Source organism: Hypanus sabinus, chromosome 22 (assembly GCF_030144855.1).
Source record: "Hypanus sabinus isolate sHypSab1 chromosome 22, sHypSab1.hap1, whole genome shotgun sequence".
NCBI classification, from domain to species: Eukaryota; Metazoa; Chordata; class Chondrichthyes; order Myliobatiformes; family Dasyatidae; genus Hypanus; species Hypanus sabinus.
In genome coordinates, this window is record NC_082727.1 from 50,097,105 (window position 1) to 50,114,967 (window position 17,863).

The following is a 17,863-nucleotide window of genomic DNA, read 5'->3' on the forward strand; positions in this document are numbered from 1 at the left end:
CCGAGATACTGCTTGCCCTGCTGAGCTCCTCTGGTATTTTGGTATGTTGATTCAACGGGAAATGGCTGGTTAGTTTACCAAGGGCTCAGTAAGAGAAAGCAAATGCTAATATTCAGAGCTTTTTACTGGACAGTAGCAACACACTACAAAGAGAAACAAGCATAATATAGTCTCAATCTGCTACATTAAATCACTTAGTCTCAATTTATCAGAGCTGTTCACTTTTCTTCATCTACCCTTCTATCCCCCACCTTATTTGTTCTTGAAAAATAATTTGTTTCCTCTCTTTACCAATTCTGATGAAAGATCCAGACCTGAAATATTAACAGGTAATCTTTCCACAAATGATGCCAGATCTCAGCACTTCCAATATTTTCTCTTTTATTCAGAATTTCTAGCATCTGCAGCTTTTGAATGTTGTGTTAGCAGCAAAATTGATATGTGGTCATAATTAGCCTATAACATTGACACAAATTTAGTAATTCATCTATAGTAAAACATTATTTTGTTTAATTGAGTGGGGCTTGAATAGGACATTAATTTTAATCACAAAATTAAAGACATGCACTGTATGCATAAACTTAAAACCAGCTACACTGATTAAGCCTGAAAAGCTAAGTGAAATAGTTAAATTTTCAAGGCAATTGCTTCAGCAGCAGTAAACACATACTTTAATATGAAAGTCATAATGTAGATAAAGCACAATAGAAAATTAAATATTTCCCATGCACTCAAGCAATGGCTTCATTGCCTCATTCCAAATTTAATATCAACCCCAAAGCCATGATAATTTACATTTTAGTGATTTTTATGTTAATTTGAAAGCCATTAAGTTGCTGGATGAAACAAAACCAGAAAAATAATGCATGGTTAATTTATGTATCAGCTCTGGAATTTCTTCAGAGTATCCTGTAAAATAAAACTTCTAGGTCTCTAAGGGGTTTATTTACACAATGGCATTTTCCTTAAATTTCTGCCTGGAGAAATAAGAAACAAAACTTGTAATAAAAGAATATTACTGCTTTTGTAAAGGGAATTTAATTGGCTCAAGCCTCGTCAACATTAAGAATAGAAATATGCATAAAAGCCTGGCAAAAGCTCCATTGCCACAGAAATGCCATTTCAGTAAGTAGAAGGTCCTACTCACCATGCTGAGTGAAGAGGTCACTGTGTACAATTTCTATTAAACAGTAAAGCTTCTGACGCACAAGTCTACCCGGTGGAACATTGTGAATGAAGTCTGTAAATAATTTGCTGTCAGAAAGGTAATTAGATACCCATGAGTAAATTATAATCCAATTCAAGCCCTAAACAGATTTTTTAAAAAACACTTTTTAAAGTGCACTCTTAATAAAACCCTTCACCAGACCAATTTTCTAAAATATAAATCCCAACACTACCTGCTACCACTTGTAATTTCAAAAAGTAATATAATGCACATCACCTCAGTGCAAAATTTCATTAATAAGCATTTGCAAATACAATTCTTCTTTGAATACAATATCTAAACTTACAAATATTGTCTCCTATTCTTTCAGATCCATTATACCATTAAACAAAGAAATGGATCAACTTCATGAATTTACTTTTTTGCCATTTGCCAGAGTCAAAGCAATACAGCATGGATACAGGCTTTCAAGCGCAATCAGTCCATGCTAACAATGGTACCCACCCAGCTAATCCCAATTTATTACATTCAGCTAATATCTCTCTAAGCATTGATCACTTAAATGATAAAATGCTACTATTGTACCAGCCTCAACCACTTCTTCTGGCAACTTGTTCCATACACTCACCACCCTTCCATTCATTGTATAAGTTCCAAGCTGATTTGACTTTCTGAAATGTATCATCCCATGTTGATCAGTATTGAAATCTAACATACTGTATGGCAGCAAATACCTTTTACCTGATAAAACAAATGCCCTCTAAAACATCTTAATTTTCTTCCCTTACCACTTGAGCTACATTGATTTTTTTCCCATCAATAAACACAGAGAAATATTAAGTAAAAATCCCCCCATTTCCTGTGGCTCAAGATGTAGGTAACCCTGCTTATCTTTCAGTGGATCTACTCTTGCCTTAGCCACCTTTTTAACTCTTAATATCACTAAAGAACCATTTAGTATTTGCTTTAACCTTACCTGCTAGATCTATCACATATGCTCTCTTTGCCCTCGTGATTGTAAATCTTCAGAGTATCTTTATCTTTTTTTATATAATCAAAGGACTTGCTTGATCTTGACTTCCTAAACCCAATATTTGTGCTTCCTTCTTTTTCTTGACCAGCGCCTCAATATTTCTCATCTGCCCACATTCCTTAAGCTTGTCTGTCAATTCACTACCAGATCATTTAAGCGCAAGTTTATTGTTACTCAACTGTACACATGGGTACTGCCAAATTAAACAACACTGCATTACAGAGTACATAAAATTCACATACAACACAACATAACAACATACATCAACATATAATGAGATGCATTTATGACACAAATTAAAAGTAAACTATATAATATTACTGGTGCTTCATACATCATGAGACATGGGGGGGGGGGGGGGGGGGGTGCCAGGCAGTTCAGTAGTCTTACATCCTTGGGGAAGAAACTGCTTCCCATCCTAAAAGACCTTGACCCAATGCTAAGGTACCTCCTGCCTAACGGTAAGAAGTCAAAGAGATTGTCAGATGGCTGGGAAGGGTTGCTGACAATGCTAATTGCCCTGCTAATGCAATGCCATTAGCTAAATATCTCTGATTGGTTGAAGAGAGGCCCTACCCCATGATCCCCTCAACAGTCTTCACAACCCTGTGTAGGAAATTGAAGTCAGATGCTCAGACTAGACCGTAATACAGCTGGTCAGGAGACTTTCAATAGCACTCCTGTAAAAACTGGTTAGAATGGGGGTGGCGGGGGAAGGGGGTGCCTCACCCACCTCAATCTCCTCAGGAGGTGGAGACGCTGCTGTGTTTTCTTGACGAGAGGTGGTGCTGAGGGACCATGTGAGATTGTCCACTATTTGCATTCCAGATACTTGGTGTTCCTAACTCTCTCCACAAAGAAGCCATTTATATGCAGTGAGGAGTGGTCAGCCTGCACCTTCCAGGAGCACACAATCTTGTAACCTAATCTCTAATGCAAACTGAATGCTCTAAATTACAAAATATATCTACTAATTCCAAATAGTCACTTTCTGTCGTATCTCGTGTTTAGAGTGTAGAAATAGTAGCTTTGATAAGAATCACTTGGGTCAACTCATTCCTTACCTAAGTTCTTTGGAATCAAACACCAGCTTCACATCATTGACAATTGTTGGAAGATACTTCAGAGCTGCTCCCTATAAATAAATAAACATAGCTCTGAAGAGAAACTGCTATTCAAATACACAGCATTAAACACTGAATATTTTGATCAACAATATACAAGTATCTTAGTATAAATTGTTTGCATAAGTATAAAATATGCTTCGGCAAAGTTTTAAACATGTTTATGCTAGACACAATATATTAATCAGAATTTTGTCATTAAGAATAAAGTGAAACATTTTTAACAATGTCTTAGGATTTTCAAGTGTTTTCATTTCCCCTCCCAATTTATCAACTTTTGGTCTTCTCCACTGTACTCTAATGTATCCATTCTTTGTAACTACTCAAATAAATTAGCATGTAAAATCCCAAAACTGTTGATACCACTCTCTCAACTAAACAATTCTCTTAATGGATCACAAAATTTTAGACACTCAAATATAAGAGCAGAAATTCCTTCAGATACTGAGCTGCTGTGCTATGAAGTAATTCTATGCTTATTGTTAACTGAATCAAAATGTTATACTGAATTGTCTTTAGGGCTCAATTACGATGCAGACTGAATAGACAAACTCTTCACTGGACCACCTGGGATTTTCGAAAAATGCTGTTATTTTCACTAGAGAAGATTTGTAAAATGTAGTTCTACAAGAATTATGAAAATTTTAAGGTTACATAAGCTCATTTTTTTCTTGAGGAAATCAGCATAATGAGACAATATATAAAATAATCAGATCATACTGTGAAAATAGCAAAGGTTCAGATGTTCAACATATTTTCAACTTTGATATTTAGACATGGAAATACTAGGTTGAAATGTAACAGATCAGATTCTTCTGCATCTTACCTGATGCTCTGTTGCTGGATCCCACAGTCCAGTGAAGGTTCCAGGTGATACTGAACTAAGGACCATTCGATTATGAACTTTACTGATGTACATTTGACAATCCCATCTAATTGAATATGATCACTAACCTTCCTTAAAAATGTAAACCTCTGTATAGTAGAGATATATACATCCAGAGAAACAGAAGTTTGATATAGCAAGCTCTAGAAAGGTCATAAGGGAAGGTTCTAATGGCCAGAAGCTCAGATTCCCTCCCCATGCTTGGTCACCATTTCATGGCTCTTTCTGCTCCACAGAAGTACCATGGAGTAGAAGACTAGGGTGTATTGAATCCTGCATGGCTGCAGAAGATTCAGGTTGCAGTGAAGAATGCATGGTGCAAATGGAAGTCTTCTGCTAGGTAAAGCATGTCAACACTAAATATGCATCTGTTAAAGCCACAGTGATTGTAAGATATTAAAATAGATCTTAATATCTTAAAGAGTACCAGAGCTCAAATGCCCAAAAGAAGATTCCTACTATAAAGTTGTTCACCAATGCAACCAGAGCTAGGAATTGTTGGGGGCAAGGGAGAGAAAAACGTGCTTTTATATTACGAATATGTATTACTATTCATACATATTAACATCTATAAAGGATTGTATTTGTAGTTATATTAAAATACAAATACAATCCTTAACATACACTTTGCAGACCTCATGTATGTTTCCAGAAATAATCTTCCAAACTTTGAACAATTCATATTTGCAATTAAATCAAGCTTAGAAAAATATATGGAGAAGCTTTCAATAACTTTAAAAATTTCAAGCACAATATACCTTAACTATTACTGTTTGATCTGAAGTGCTGCTCATCATGTCATTAATTGATCTGAACAACTGTCTCAAAGAATCCATAAAGTCACTTTCACCTTTATCTTCATATAATCTTGAAAGAAACAAACAAACCAGGTTAACATTTTATAATTCTGGCAAATTCGGTAAAACAAATGAATTAACTTGTCAATTAATTCAAAATAATTTTCAATGAAATATTCATTCAAGCTTTAAGTTTGTTAACAACATGGATTTATTATTAAGTCCGAGCAACGCAACAGTATTACAGATTTAGTGATAAGTAAAATCGTGTTTATACAATATTACTCTAGACTTTTTCCTTTAAATTTCAGAAACTGAATCGCATGCAATTCTGTTATTCTGCAAAAGATATCTAAAGAGCTTATTATTTTCTTTACCCATAACTTAATTCCAACACCATCTTTAAAAATAAAAATTTATGTATGAATTCCTTAGCTGTAACATTATATTTGATCCCTTTATACTAACTTCGGTGAAAATTTGCAGATGGAATATTATGCAGAAAAATGGGAATATATCCACTTTGGTAGGATGCATAATAAAGCAGAGCAGTATTTTAAATCAGATGACAATACTATCTTATGACAGAATATTGAGCAGAAATGACTTTTACTGCCTGGAGATTAAAATAAAGTAAGTGCGAAATAGAAGGTTTCGAGATTGCTTGACTGCTAGATACTGAGGGGATATTTCTCATCCTGAAGGATTCTGCAATCTTGTAGTGGACATTCAGTTTCCTGGTGCTGTGCATAGCGAAGATGGTTACCCAAGACTAAAGCATTTTGTAGAACAGATTCCAAGTTGGATGCAACACAAGCTGATGAAAACGAATCCTTATGAACTTGAGATAGCAGATTTCGCAAAGTCAAGTACAGGTAAGATATATACAGTTAATGCAAGGATACTAAGGAATGTTGATGAACAGAGGGACTACAAATTCCAAATCCATAGTTCCCGGAAAGTGATAACAGGCAGATAGGGTGGCAATGGAGGCATTCAACAAGCTTGTCTTCACAGATTGGGGCGTGGAATATAAAAGTTGGAATGTTGTGTTACAACAGCACAAACACTGGTTAGTCTGGACATGGAATATTTTTGTGCAATTCTGCTTACCACACTATAGGAAAGATGTGGTTTTGTTGTTGAGTACAGAGGAATTTCTCCTGAATATTGCCTAGATTGGAGGTACTCGGTTATAGGAAGAGATTGGATAAGCTGGGTTTATTTTCCCTGGAGGTTGAGGGGTGACCCAATAGAGGCATATAAAGTTATTAAATTCATAGATGAAGTTAGAAAATCATAATCTTTTTTGCATGGGCTTGTACAATATTTGATACAAGGGAATCACAATCAAGTTTGCATGGGTTTAAAGGTGAAAGGAAGGTGTTTTATGGAAGATTTGAGGGGAGGTTCAGTTGATAAAAGATATATACATTTATAGGGAAAATGCTATTAGAGTAGACAGACAAAAAGGTTGGCTTAACAATTTGGGCCAAAATGTCAATTTCTGTGTTGTACTTTCTATGGCTCCTTGAGGTTCAGTAGAATGAGCAGAGTATAGTAACCTATGGACGAAGTGCAGGTAAATGGAATTAGCACAGATGGATAATTGATGGTTGGTGGCTGAAGGGTCATTTCCCATGCTGTCTGATTCCATGACTGGAATAAAGGTTAAGAGAGACAGACAGACATACTTTATTGATCCCGAGGGAAATTAGGTTTCGTTACAGCCACACCAACCAAGAATAGTGAAGAAATATAGCAATATAAAACCATAAATAATTAAATAAGTTAATCTTGCCAAGTGGAAATAAGTCCAGGACCAGCCTATTGGCACAGGATGTCTGACACTCCAAGGGAGGAGTTGTAAAGTTTGATGGCCACAGGTAGGACTGACTTCCTATGACGCTCAGTGTTACATCTCGGTGGAATGAGTCTCTGGTTGAATGTACTCCTGTGCCTAACTAGTACATTATGGAGTGGAGGGGAATCATTGACCAAGATGGCATGTAACTTGGACAGCATCCTCTTTTCAGACACCACCATCAGAGAGTCCAGTTCCACCCCCACAACATCACTGGCCTTACGAATGAGTTTGTTGATTCTGTTGGTGTCTGCTACCCTCAGCCTGCTGCACCAGCACACAACAGCAAACATGATAGCACTGGCCACCACAGCCTCGTAGAACATCCTCAGCATCGTCTGGCAGATGTTAAAGGACCTCAGTCTCCTCAGGAAATAGAGACGGCTCTGACCCTTCTTGTAGACAGCCTCAGTGTTCTTTGACCAGTCCAGTTTATTGTGCATTCGTATCCCCAGGTATTTGTAATCCTCCACCACGTCCACTCCGACCCCTTGGATGGAAACAGGGGTCACTGGTGCCTTAGCTCTCCTCAGGTCCACCACCTTAGTCTTTTTCACATTAAGCTTCAGATGATTCTACTCGCACCATGTGACAAAGTTTCCCACCATTGCCCTGTACTTAGCCTCATCTCCTTTGCTGATGCATCCAACTATGGCAGAGTAATCAGAAAACTTCTGAAGATGGCAAGGCTCTGTGCAGTAGTTGAAGTCCGAGGTGTAGGTGGTGAAGAGAAAGGGAGACAGGACAGTCCCCTGTGGAGCCCCAGTGCTGCTGACCACTCTGTCTGATACATGGTGTTGCAAGTGCACGTACTGTGGTCTGCCAGTCAGGTAATCAATAATCCATGACACCAGGGAAGCAGCCACCTGCATCACTGTCAGCTTCTCATACAGCAGAGTAGGGCAGATGGTGTTGAACGCACTGGAGAAATCAAAAAACATGACCCTCACGGTGCTCGCCGGCTTGTCCAGGTGGGCGTAGACATGGTTCAGCAGGTAAACGATGGCATCCTCAACTCCTAGTTGGGGCTGGTAGGCAAACTGGAGGAATTCTAATTGTGGCCTAACCTAACCTAACTTGCAGGTTGAGTTGGTGATGAGAAAGGCAAATGCAATGTTAGCATTCATTTCAAGAGGTCTAGAATACAAGAGCAGGGATGTGATGCTGAGGCACTGCTGAAGCCTCACCTTGAGTATTGCACACAGTTCTGGGCTCCTCATCATAGAAGAGATGTGCTGGCATTGGAGAGGGTCCAGAGGAGGCTCACTAGGATGATTCCAGGAATGAGAGGGTTAGCATATGAGGAACATTTGGTGGCTCTGGGTCTGTACTCACTGGAATTTAGAAAAATGAATGGGAACTCAATGAAACCTTTTGAATGTTAGAAGGCCTAGACCGGGGGTCGGCAACCCACGGCTCCGGAGCCATATGCGACTCTTTCAACTCTGTGCTGCGGCTCCCTGTGGCTTTGGAAAATAAATGAGTATTTAATTAAAATGTATTTTATGTTAGTTTGTTAGTTTTTGAAATGTAATTCTAAATTTGAAGATTATGGTGATCTTGTACAATCTAAATAAAATGTTGTGGCAACCCATTTCATGGCACATCCGAACCGGCTCACAATTTGCCAGCGTTCCAGCTAAGGGTGATGGCCTAAGGGGGTTTGTGAGTACGTGTCTTTTGGAGCATCCGCGCCCACGGGGGGCAGGTTGAGAGAGGCTTAAAAGCAAGGCTGTGTAGTTCGAATAAAGTTATCTTTGACTGCAGTTTAACCACTCCGTGTCGTTATTTTAGCGCTGTGTGTAGCACACCGCTACCACGCATTCTAATCGCTATTAATATACGTCACCACTGCCAATGCCTGACACCCGCCAGTGCATGATTTCTTTTAATTTTTCGATCCAAGGTAGGCTAACGATATAGTAACCTTCAACCCAACGTCTTTTTTTTGGGAGTTCAAAATGTTTTTATTGCATGCAGAAATGTAATTTCGTTTGCTCTGCAGGAGTTCATCGATTTCATAAATGCAACACATTATAGTTTGTTTATACATAGCATAAAGGCCAAAAAAAACGTATGCAGTGTTATTTCTTTCTTTCTTTTTCAATCTTTTTATTGAATTTCATATATTAAAAAAAACATAACATAATAATGAATAGGTTATAAATGCATAAGACTTGAAATTGAATTAATAGTAGGATAACAATATCCTATTAAAATATCAACAGAAAAACATAGTACATTATCAATCAAGTCTATAATAATTATATGAAAAAAATAAGAATAATCGTCAAAAGAAAAAGAAAAAATTATAAAAATACAAGCAAAAAGTATATATTAAGAAAAAAAATACTAAACTAAACTAACATGGGCAATAATAACAGTTTATCTGTATATGATAGTGCCAAAAACTCCGGAACTCCATACCAGAACAAGAATAGACAGAGAGAAGGTCTGGGAGAGGTCAAATTAATTCATATGAAAATGTCGAACGAACGGTCCCCAAGTTTCTTCAAATTTAACTGATGAGTCAAAAATAGTGCTTCTAATTTTTTCCAAGCTCAGATAAGAAATAGTTTGAGAGAGCCACTGAAATGTGGTAGGAGGATTTACTTCTTTCCAATTTTGCAATATAGACCTTCTGGCCATTAATGTTACAAAAGCAATCATTCGTCTAATTGAAGGGGAAAACCGATTACCATCCTCATTTGGTATACCAAAAATTGCAGTAATAAAATGAGGTTGTAAATCGATATTCCAAATTGAGGAAATGGTAGCAAATATGTCCTTCCAATAATTATATAAGGTGGGACATGACCAAAACATATGGGTCAATGAAGCCACATCTGAATGACATCTGTCACATTGAGGGTTAATATGAGAGTAGAATCGAGCAAGTTTATCTTTAGACATATGAGCTCTATGTACAATTTTAAATTGTATTAAAGCATGTTTAGCACATATAGAATTAACCATTTGTAAATTTTTTTCCCATTTTTCTATTGATATATTATATTGGAAGTTCTTTTTCCCATTCTTGTTTAATTCTACCTGATATTTCTGGTTGTATCTTCATAATCATATTATAAATAAAAGCCACTAATCCCTTCTGATAGGGATTTAAGGTAAAAATCATACCTAAAAAGTCCATTGAAGTTGAATTGGGGAAGGATGGTAGAATTTTATGTAAAAAATTTCTAATTTGTAGATATCTAAAAAAGTTAGATTTAGGTAACTCAAATTTGTTGGAAAGTTGGTCGAAAGACATCAAACTACCTTCAAAGAAGAGATCACGAAAGCATTTTATACCTTTCCTTTTCCATATGCTAAAAGCTTGATCTGTCAAAGAAGGTTTGAAAAAAAAATTAAGTAAAATAGGGCTATCAAGAACAAAGTTTTTCAGAGTAAAAAATTTACGAAATTGAAACCAAATTCGTAATGTATGTTTGACAACAGGGTTGGATATCTGTTTATTGAATTTGACTAAATCGGCAGAAAGAGAAGAACCCAGAACGGAGAATAGAGAATATCCCTGTGCCTCATTGCATTCTAAATTTACCCACTGTGGGCACAATGGTGAATCCAAATCTGATTTCCAATAAATTAAGTTGCGAATATTATTCGCCCAATAGTAAAATCTAAAATTAGGTAGAGCTAAACCACCATCTTTTTCAGATTTTTGTAATTGCCTTTTACTTAACCTAGGATTTTTATTTTGCCACACAAATGAAGAAATTTTTGAATCAATGTTATCAAAAAAAGATTTAGGAATAAAAATTGGTAAAGCTTAAAATAAATATAAAAATTTCGGTAGAATCATCATTTTAATAGCATTAATCCGACCAAATAAAAATAAGGATAAGGGAGACCATCTTGTAGTAAGTTGTTGAATTTGATAAAGCATAGGTAAAAAATTCAATGTAAATAAATCTTTATATTTCTTGGTAATTTTTATACCTAAATAGATAAAGTTATCATCAACAACTTTAAATGGTATCCTTTCATTCAATAAAGTTTGTGCGTTTAAAGGGAATAAATCACTCTTATCCAAGTTTAGTTTATAACCAGAAAAACTACCAAATTGAGCCAACAAGGATAAAATAGCGGGAATGGACCTGTCAGGATCAGAAATATATAACAAGTCATCAGCATAAAGTGATAACTTGTATAATTTCTCATTGTAGGTAATACCAAAAATATTAGGAGATTCACGAATAGCAATGGCTAAAGGTTCAAATGCAATATTAAACAGTAGAGGACTTAAGGGACAACCTTGTCTCGTACCACGAGATAATTGAAAAAAAGAAGATCTGTAATTATTTGTAAGAACAGAAGCAACAGGTTTATGATATATTAGTTTGATCCATGATATAAAATTAGAACTAAAATTAAAATATCTCAAAGTGTTAAATAAGTATACCCATTCAACTCTATCAAAAGCTTTTTCAGCATCTAGTGAAATAACACATTCTGGAATTGTGGGTGATGAAGTATAAATTATATTAATCAATTTTCTAATATTAAAAAAGGAATACCGATTCCTAATAAAACCAGTTTGGTCTTCTGAAATAATCTGTGATAGTACCTTTTCTAACCTAATGGCTAAAATTTTTGTAAGAATCTTAGAGTCTACATTTAATAGTGATATAGGGCGAAAAGATGCACATAAAGTGGGATCCTTATCTTTTTTAAGAATTAGAGAGATAGTAGCTTCATAAAAAGACTGAAGTAATCTCTTATTAACAAATGCATTAAAAATTTCACATAACCAAGGGGAAAGCAAAGAAGAAAAAGTTTAAAAAAATTCTATAATATAACCATCAGGACCAGGAGCTTTCCCTGAATTAATTGATGAGATAGCCTCTCCTATTTCGGCCAAAGAGATAGGAGCATCAAACAAGCTACGATCTTCATCTGTCAGTTTGGGAATATTCAAATTGTTAAAAAAGTTATCCATCATGGACAGATCGCCATCAAATTCTGATTGATATAAAGATTTATAAAAATCTTGAAATGTGTTATTGATTTCTTTATGATCAGTAGTCAGATTGCCATCTTGATTACGAATTTTAATAATTTGTCGCTTAGTCAAGATAGCTTTCAATTGGTTAGCTAACAATTTGCCAGTTCGATCACTATGGATATAAAATTGAGCCCTGGTCCTAATTAATTGATTCTCAATTGAAGAAGATAATAATAAGCTATGCTCCATTTGAAGCTCAACTCTCTTCTTATAAAGTTCTTTGGTTGGAGTCACGGAATAAATCTTATCAATTTCCTTAATTTTATCCACTAATAAAGCGATATCTAAATATCTTTGTTTTCTTTTACCGACGGAATATGAGATAATTTGTCCACGGATAAAAGCCTTAAAAGAGTCCCAAAGTATTCCTCTGTCAATCTCTTCTGCATAGTTTGTTGAGAAAAACAAGTCAATTTGCTGTTTTATGTAGGTGATGAATTCTGGATCTTGAAGCAAAGTAGCGTTAAGTCTCCAAGATCTAGTATTATTAGAAAAGTCCAAAATCTTGATAGATAACTTCAAAGGTGCATGATCCGAAATAGCAATAGAATCATATTTACAATCAATAACATCTGTTAATAAACGATGATCAATAAGGAAATAATCAATTCCAGAATAACTGTGATATACATGTAAAAAAAAACGAAAATTCTTTATCTTTAGGGTTCAAAAACCGCCATATTTCAGTAATTCCCGAATCAACCATAAAAGAATTAATAAGTAAGGCTGATCTATTCGGAAGAATTCGAATAGGTTTAGATCTATCCATTGAAGGATTCAAACAACAATTGAAATCTCCACCCATTATCAACATATATTCATTTAGATTAGGAAGGGAAATAAATAAACGTTTAAAGAATTCAGGGCAGTCAAAGTTTGGAGTATAAATATTAACTAGAACCACTTTTCGATTAAAAAGTGAACCAGTTATCAACAAAAATCTGCCCTGTGGATCAGAAATAATTTCATGATGTGTAAACGAAATTGAGGGGTCTATAAAAATAGACACACCCCTAATTTTGGTGGTACAATTCGAGTGAAATTGTTGACCTTTCCAGAACCTAAAAAAGCGTTGATTATCCTCCCTCCTAATATGGGTCTCCTGTGCAAAAATAATATTAGCATTTAGTCTATGGAATACTTTAAATATTTTTTTACGTTTAATCGGATGATTTAAACCATTAGTATTCCAGGAGATAAAGTTAATAGACTTATCCATCATGCCAATATTAGTTGTGTATATCATAAAAGGTTAAAAAGACACATAACCCATAATTCAGGAAGAAGGAAAAATGATTCAGAAGCAACCGGAGAACATGACACCTCAACAATATTAATAATTTAAAGTCGGCCCATAAACTAAAAGCAAAAAAATAAAAAGCAAAAGCGTGAAAGAAGATCCCTACCCCCTCCCCCAACCCCACGGAAAAAAGCCAAGCGGCAGGCGCACAAACTAACACTGATATTAGCCCCATTTTCAAGATGGCGACTTCATGCAAAGAAAGAAAAGAGAAACTATATAACACCCAGATATAAATACAGGGTTGTAAACAGAAAGAATATATATCAATCAAAATGAAAAAATAATATAAAAAAGCAAAAAATCATTAATAAAAAAAAGGATAACCATTGAAGTTTAAAATAGTGTAATATGCCTTTAAAAAAAATTCCATATTCAAATATAAGGAAATGACGTTTCAAAAACAAAGACTTATGGGAAGAAGAAACGACATTTTGAAAGGACCATATTACAAAATATAGATGTAAATTCACCAATCTTTTTTTAAAAAAAAGGTTATCAAAATAGAATTTAAAAAGGGTTCAATAACCACTACAATATATTAATAAAAAAAGGTTCAAAAATTCAAAACATTCGTCCCATTCTCAAATACAGGCAAATAAACGCTTACGGAAAACAAAGTCTTATGGGAAGAAGAAACGACATCTTAAAAAATAAATCATTATTACAAAGTCTTAACATGTATATCTAATCCAGAGGGAAAAAAAAATTAATTAAGAAAAAAGACATTATAGTAAAGTTAAAAAAGTATCTGTATATCATGATAATAAAAAAAACCAGGTCTACAGACCAAAATAAAAAGCTATACCGCAGCTTCATAAGTTAAAACCTAAAACGGAATGGCGTCTTCTCTCCAAAAGGTCTTCTTCATAACACATAGTTCAAGTTGGACTAGAAGAGCGATATTCTTCAACGAATTTCTTCGCTTCTTCCGGAGTATTAAAGAAACGCTGAATGTTGTCGCTCAACATAATTCTGAGATTCGCTAGGTATCTTAAAGCTTGTTTAAGTCCAATCGAATGAACCTCCGCCATCACCGGTTTAAAAGCAATTCTCACCCTCATTACCTCGAATGAATAGTCCTCCACAATACGAAAGTTGTTGCTTCTGTGAGAAATCATACCTTTCTGACGAGCTAATCGAATTAAAAGCTCTTTCTCCCGAGGATGATGGAGACGGACAATCACAGCTCGTGGCTTATCTTTCGCAGCCGAAAATCTTGAAACTCTGTGGGCACGATCAATAGTAGGTTTAACCCGCAAAGCGTCCTCGCCAAAAATTTCCCACAATAAATTAGAGAAATAGTCAGTTAAGTCACCAGACTCGAGATTTTCGGGAAATCCAATAATGCGTAAATTCTGTCTGCGAGACCGGTTTTCGAGATCGGTGATTTTAAACTTATAGTGCTCCACTATTTTAGCGGTTGACCGTACCTTCTCCTCCAAAGTTTCGATTGTACGTATTTTTTCACAAATTATCTTGTCAAGAGCCGCAAACTTTCCTTCATGGCGCTCAATATCTGCTGCCTGCGATTGAAGCTTGATATCAAATGATTTAACGACTTCTTCAAGCTCCGACATTTTCGCAGTAAGTTTGTTTTCCAGACTTACAAGTTTAGTATCCAGAAGACTGGAGATTGCATCGAGAGTTATAGGGTCTTTAGACGATTTCTTAGGTACAGACATTTTAAGTTTGAAAAAATTAAATCCAGTGTTATTTTTAAAAAGAGAAATAAATCGTAAATATCAACCCATGTAATTAAGTACGAAAAGATTTGATTAAAGGGTGATTGTAGCTTAAAAAATGAAGAGCGCCTAAAAGGCAGATGTCTACGTCGCCATCTTGAAACCCACCCCCGTGTTATTTCATTTTAATTGTCAAATGGGTTTTGTGGCTCCCAGTGTTTTCTTTTCTGTGGGAAGCGGGTCCATATGGCTCTTTCAGTGGTAAGGGTTGCCGACCCCTGGCCTGGACAATGCAGATGTGAGAGGGATGTTTCCCATGATGGGAGAGTCTAGAACAAGAAGGTACAGGATAGAGGGGTGTCCATTCAAAACACAGATGCAGAGAAATTTATTTAGCCAAAGGGTTGTAAATTTGTGGAATTTGTTGCCACATGCAGTTGTGGAGACCAGGTTGTTGGGTGTATTTAAGGCAGAGATTGATAAGTTCTTGATCGGACATGGCACCAAAGGTTCTGAGGAGAAGGCCGGGAACTGGGGTTGAGAAGGAGAAAAATAAGGATCAGCCATGATTGAAAGGTGGAGCAGACTTGATGGGCCAAATGATCTAATTCTGCTCCTATGTCTTATGGTCTTATTTAAAATATCATCGCAATGATATACAAAGCTCAAATAAAACTGAAAATGCTACAAATGTTCAGCTAATCAGTTACTAAAGGCTAACAAAGCAATCGATTTTAGGTCAACGACATTCCATTAGAACGGAGTTCAGTCTAATGAACTACCATCACCCTGAAACATCAGCTGTGTTCCTCTCTCCACAGATGTTGTCTAATCTGTGGTACAATTGCAGTGGATTGAGATCTGCTATTAGTACTTCAAGGTGGCTTAAGTTTCAGTGTTCCTGATCAAAAAGTGAAGTAAAACATGTGCTGAAGGATTGACAGCATTGTAGCTGACCAATACTCCGTTGCTGGATGCAGCTTGAAGTTGGAAAAAGTAAGTGTGCAACATAACAGTTTATTTCATTATCTCTACTTATCTGTAGTGCTCTAATGTGTTTTATTTTCATTTTCACGGACTTTATTTGAAAACTCTTCAAATTATTTACATCTGCCCGAAGCCTAAAGACACACTCAACATTTAAGGAACAGCTTCATCTCCTCTGCCGTCAGATTTCTGAATGGAGAATGTACACTACTTCACTTTTTTTTTCTCTTTTGCTCTCTTTTAGCACTATTTAATTAAATTTCTTTATATATTTTCTTCTTACTGTAATTTTTTTTTGATATTATGTATTGCACTGTACTGCTGCTGCAAAACAAATTTCACGACATATGCCAGTGATATTAAAAACCTGATTCTGCTTCAGATTCAACACCAAACAACCCTCCTGAGAAAACTAAGTTAATTGATTATCATAATCTGAATAGGTTTCATATCACTGGCATACAGTACAGTGCAAGTCTTAGAGACTGAGATTTTTATATGGTTTCAGATGGCACGGCCTCCACAGAGCCCTGACAACAACATCATCAAGGCCGTGTGTAATTAACGGGAGAGACAGGAGCAAGACAGAGAGCCAAATTTTTCAGAAGAACTGTGGCACATTCTCCAAGATACTGGGAACAACGTAACAGCCAATTTTCTTACATAACTGCACAAAAGTGTACCTAAGAGAATTGGTGAAGTTTTAAAGTCAAAGGGTGGTCTCAACAAATATTGGTTTAGTTTAGTTTTGTTTTTACTGTTTAATGTTCTTTATAAAGTCTTAATAGAACTAGTACAAAAAGATGAATACCTCACTCTCATTCATGTGTACATTAGCTGCCATCATTATAATAAATGAAGAACATACAGAAATTACTGTCTTACCCTTCAAACCAGTGGTATAATATTTAAAAAGACAAATCATTCAATTAGGCGTGATGCCAATTACAGAAAAATACACTCCATTGTATTAGCTGAACTTTCTTACTTCCTATTATATATTCAAGTTCTCCTTTTCTCAGGATGCCACCACCTATGTTCCCTCACACCTAATAAGTACCTGCTTTCTATACAGCAGTAACTTCTATGATCCATCCTATGTACCATATAGAAGGTGGCATTTCACCACATTTGATTACAAATAAGCTGGTGACAACAGAAGAAATTAAAGTTTTGATTTAACTTTCCTCCAGTTTTTTGTGTTTGCTTGCTCTAGGTTTCAATATCAACAGTCTCTCTGTCTCCATTTAGAGTCAAATACCACTACAGCACAGCTAGTCCATGTCAGACTGTTATTCTGCTTCATCCCATCAACCTGCACCTCAAAGATTCAAAGTGCATTTATTATCAAAACACTCTATGTCACCATATACTACCTGCAAACCATTTTCTTGCAGGCATTCACAATAGAACAAAACAAATATAATAGAATCAATGAGTATCCATGTACTTAGCCAAATTTCTGTTAAATGTATCCACATCCACTACTTCCACTGGTAGCTCATTCCACACTCTCATTACTCTTGAGTGAAGAAGTTCCCTTTCCTGTTCCTCTTAAATATTTCACTTTTCATCCTTAACGTATGATCTCTAGTTCTAGTCACACCCAACCTCAGTGGCAAAAGCCTGCTTGCAATTAACCCTATCTATAGCCCTCAGAGTTTTGTATAACTTTTGTTTTGATTTTTTAATTATTTTAAATAATTATACAATTAACTATCAACTGAAGATTGATAAAACTTTGACAAACTTCTAAAGATCGCTTTGGGTCTTCTGCAAAAAGCACTGCCAGCTTCTTCATGCCTAGTGACAAGCCTATTTAAAATCTCTTCAAAAGAAAGATCTCCAAAAGTGCTGAAGTTTTGAATTGGCATTCAGCAGTCAAACCATATTATATCCTAAGATTTCTATGATAATTTCAATCATCCCATTATTCTGATTCAGAGATAAGACTGCTAGTTTTAAGGTAAAGCTAACACAACCAAGAAATGCAATA

The 17,863-nt window shown here is 35.7% G+C and overlaps 1 protein-coding gene across 2 annotated transcripts in view; it reads right to left on the reverse strand.

The window, feature by feature from the left end:
- The window catches only part of dock1 (dedicator of cytokinesis 1), a 549,009-nt gene that overhangs the window by 345,907 nt on the left and 185,239 nt on the right, over positions 1-17,863 (reverse strand). For both annotated transcript variants that reach the window (XM_059947697.1, XM_059947695.1), the window contains exons 23-25: positions 4,970-5,078; positions 3,266-3,336; positions 1,148-1,254 (exon numbers count right to left, since the gene is read on the reverse strand). In XM_059947697.1, coding sequence (XP_059803680.1) covers positions 1,148-1,254; positions 3,266-3,336; positions 4,970-5,078 — 287 coding nt within the window. The remainder of the gene's footprint in view (positions 1-1,147; positions 1,255-3,265; positions 3,337-4,969; positions 5,079-17,863) is intronic.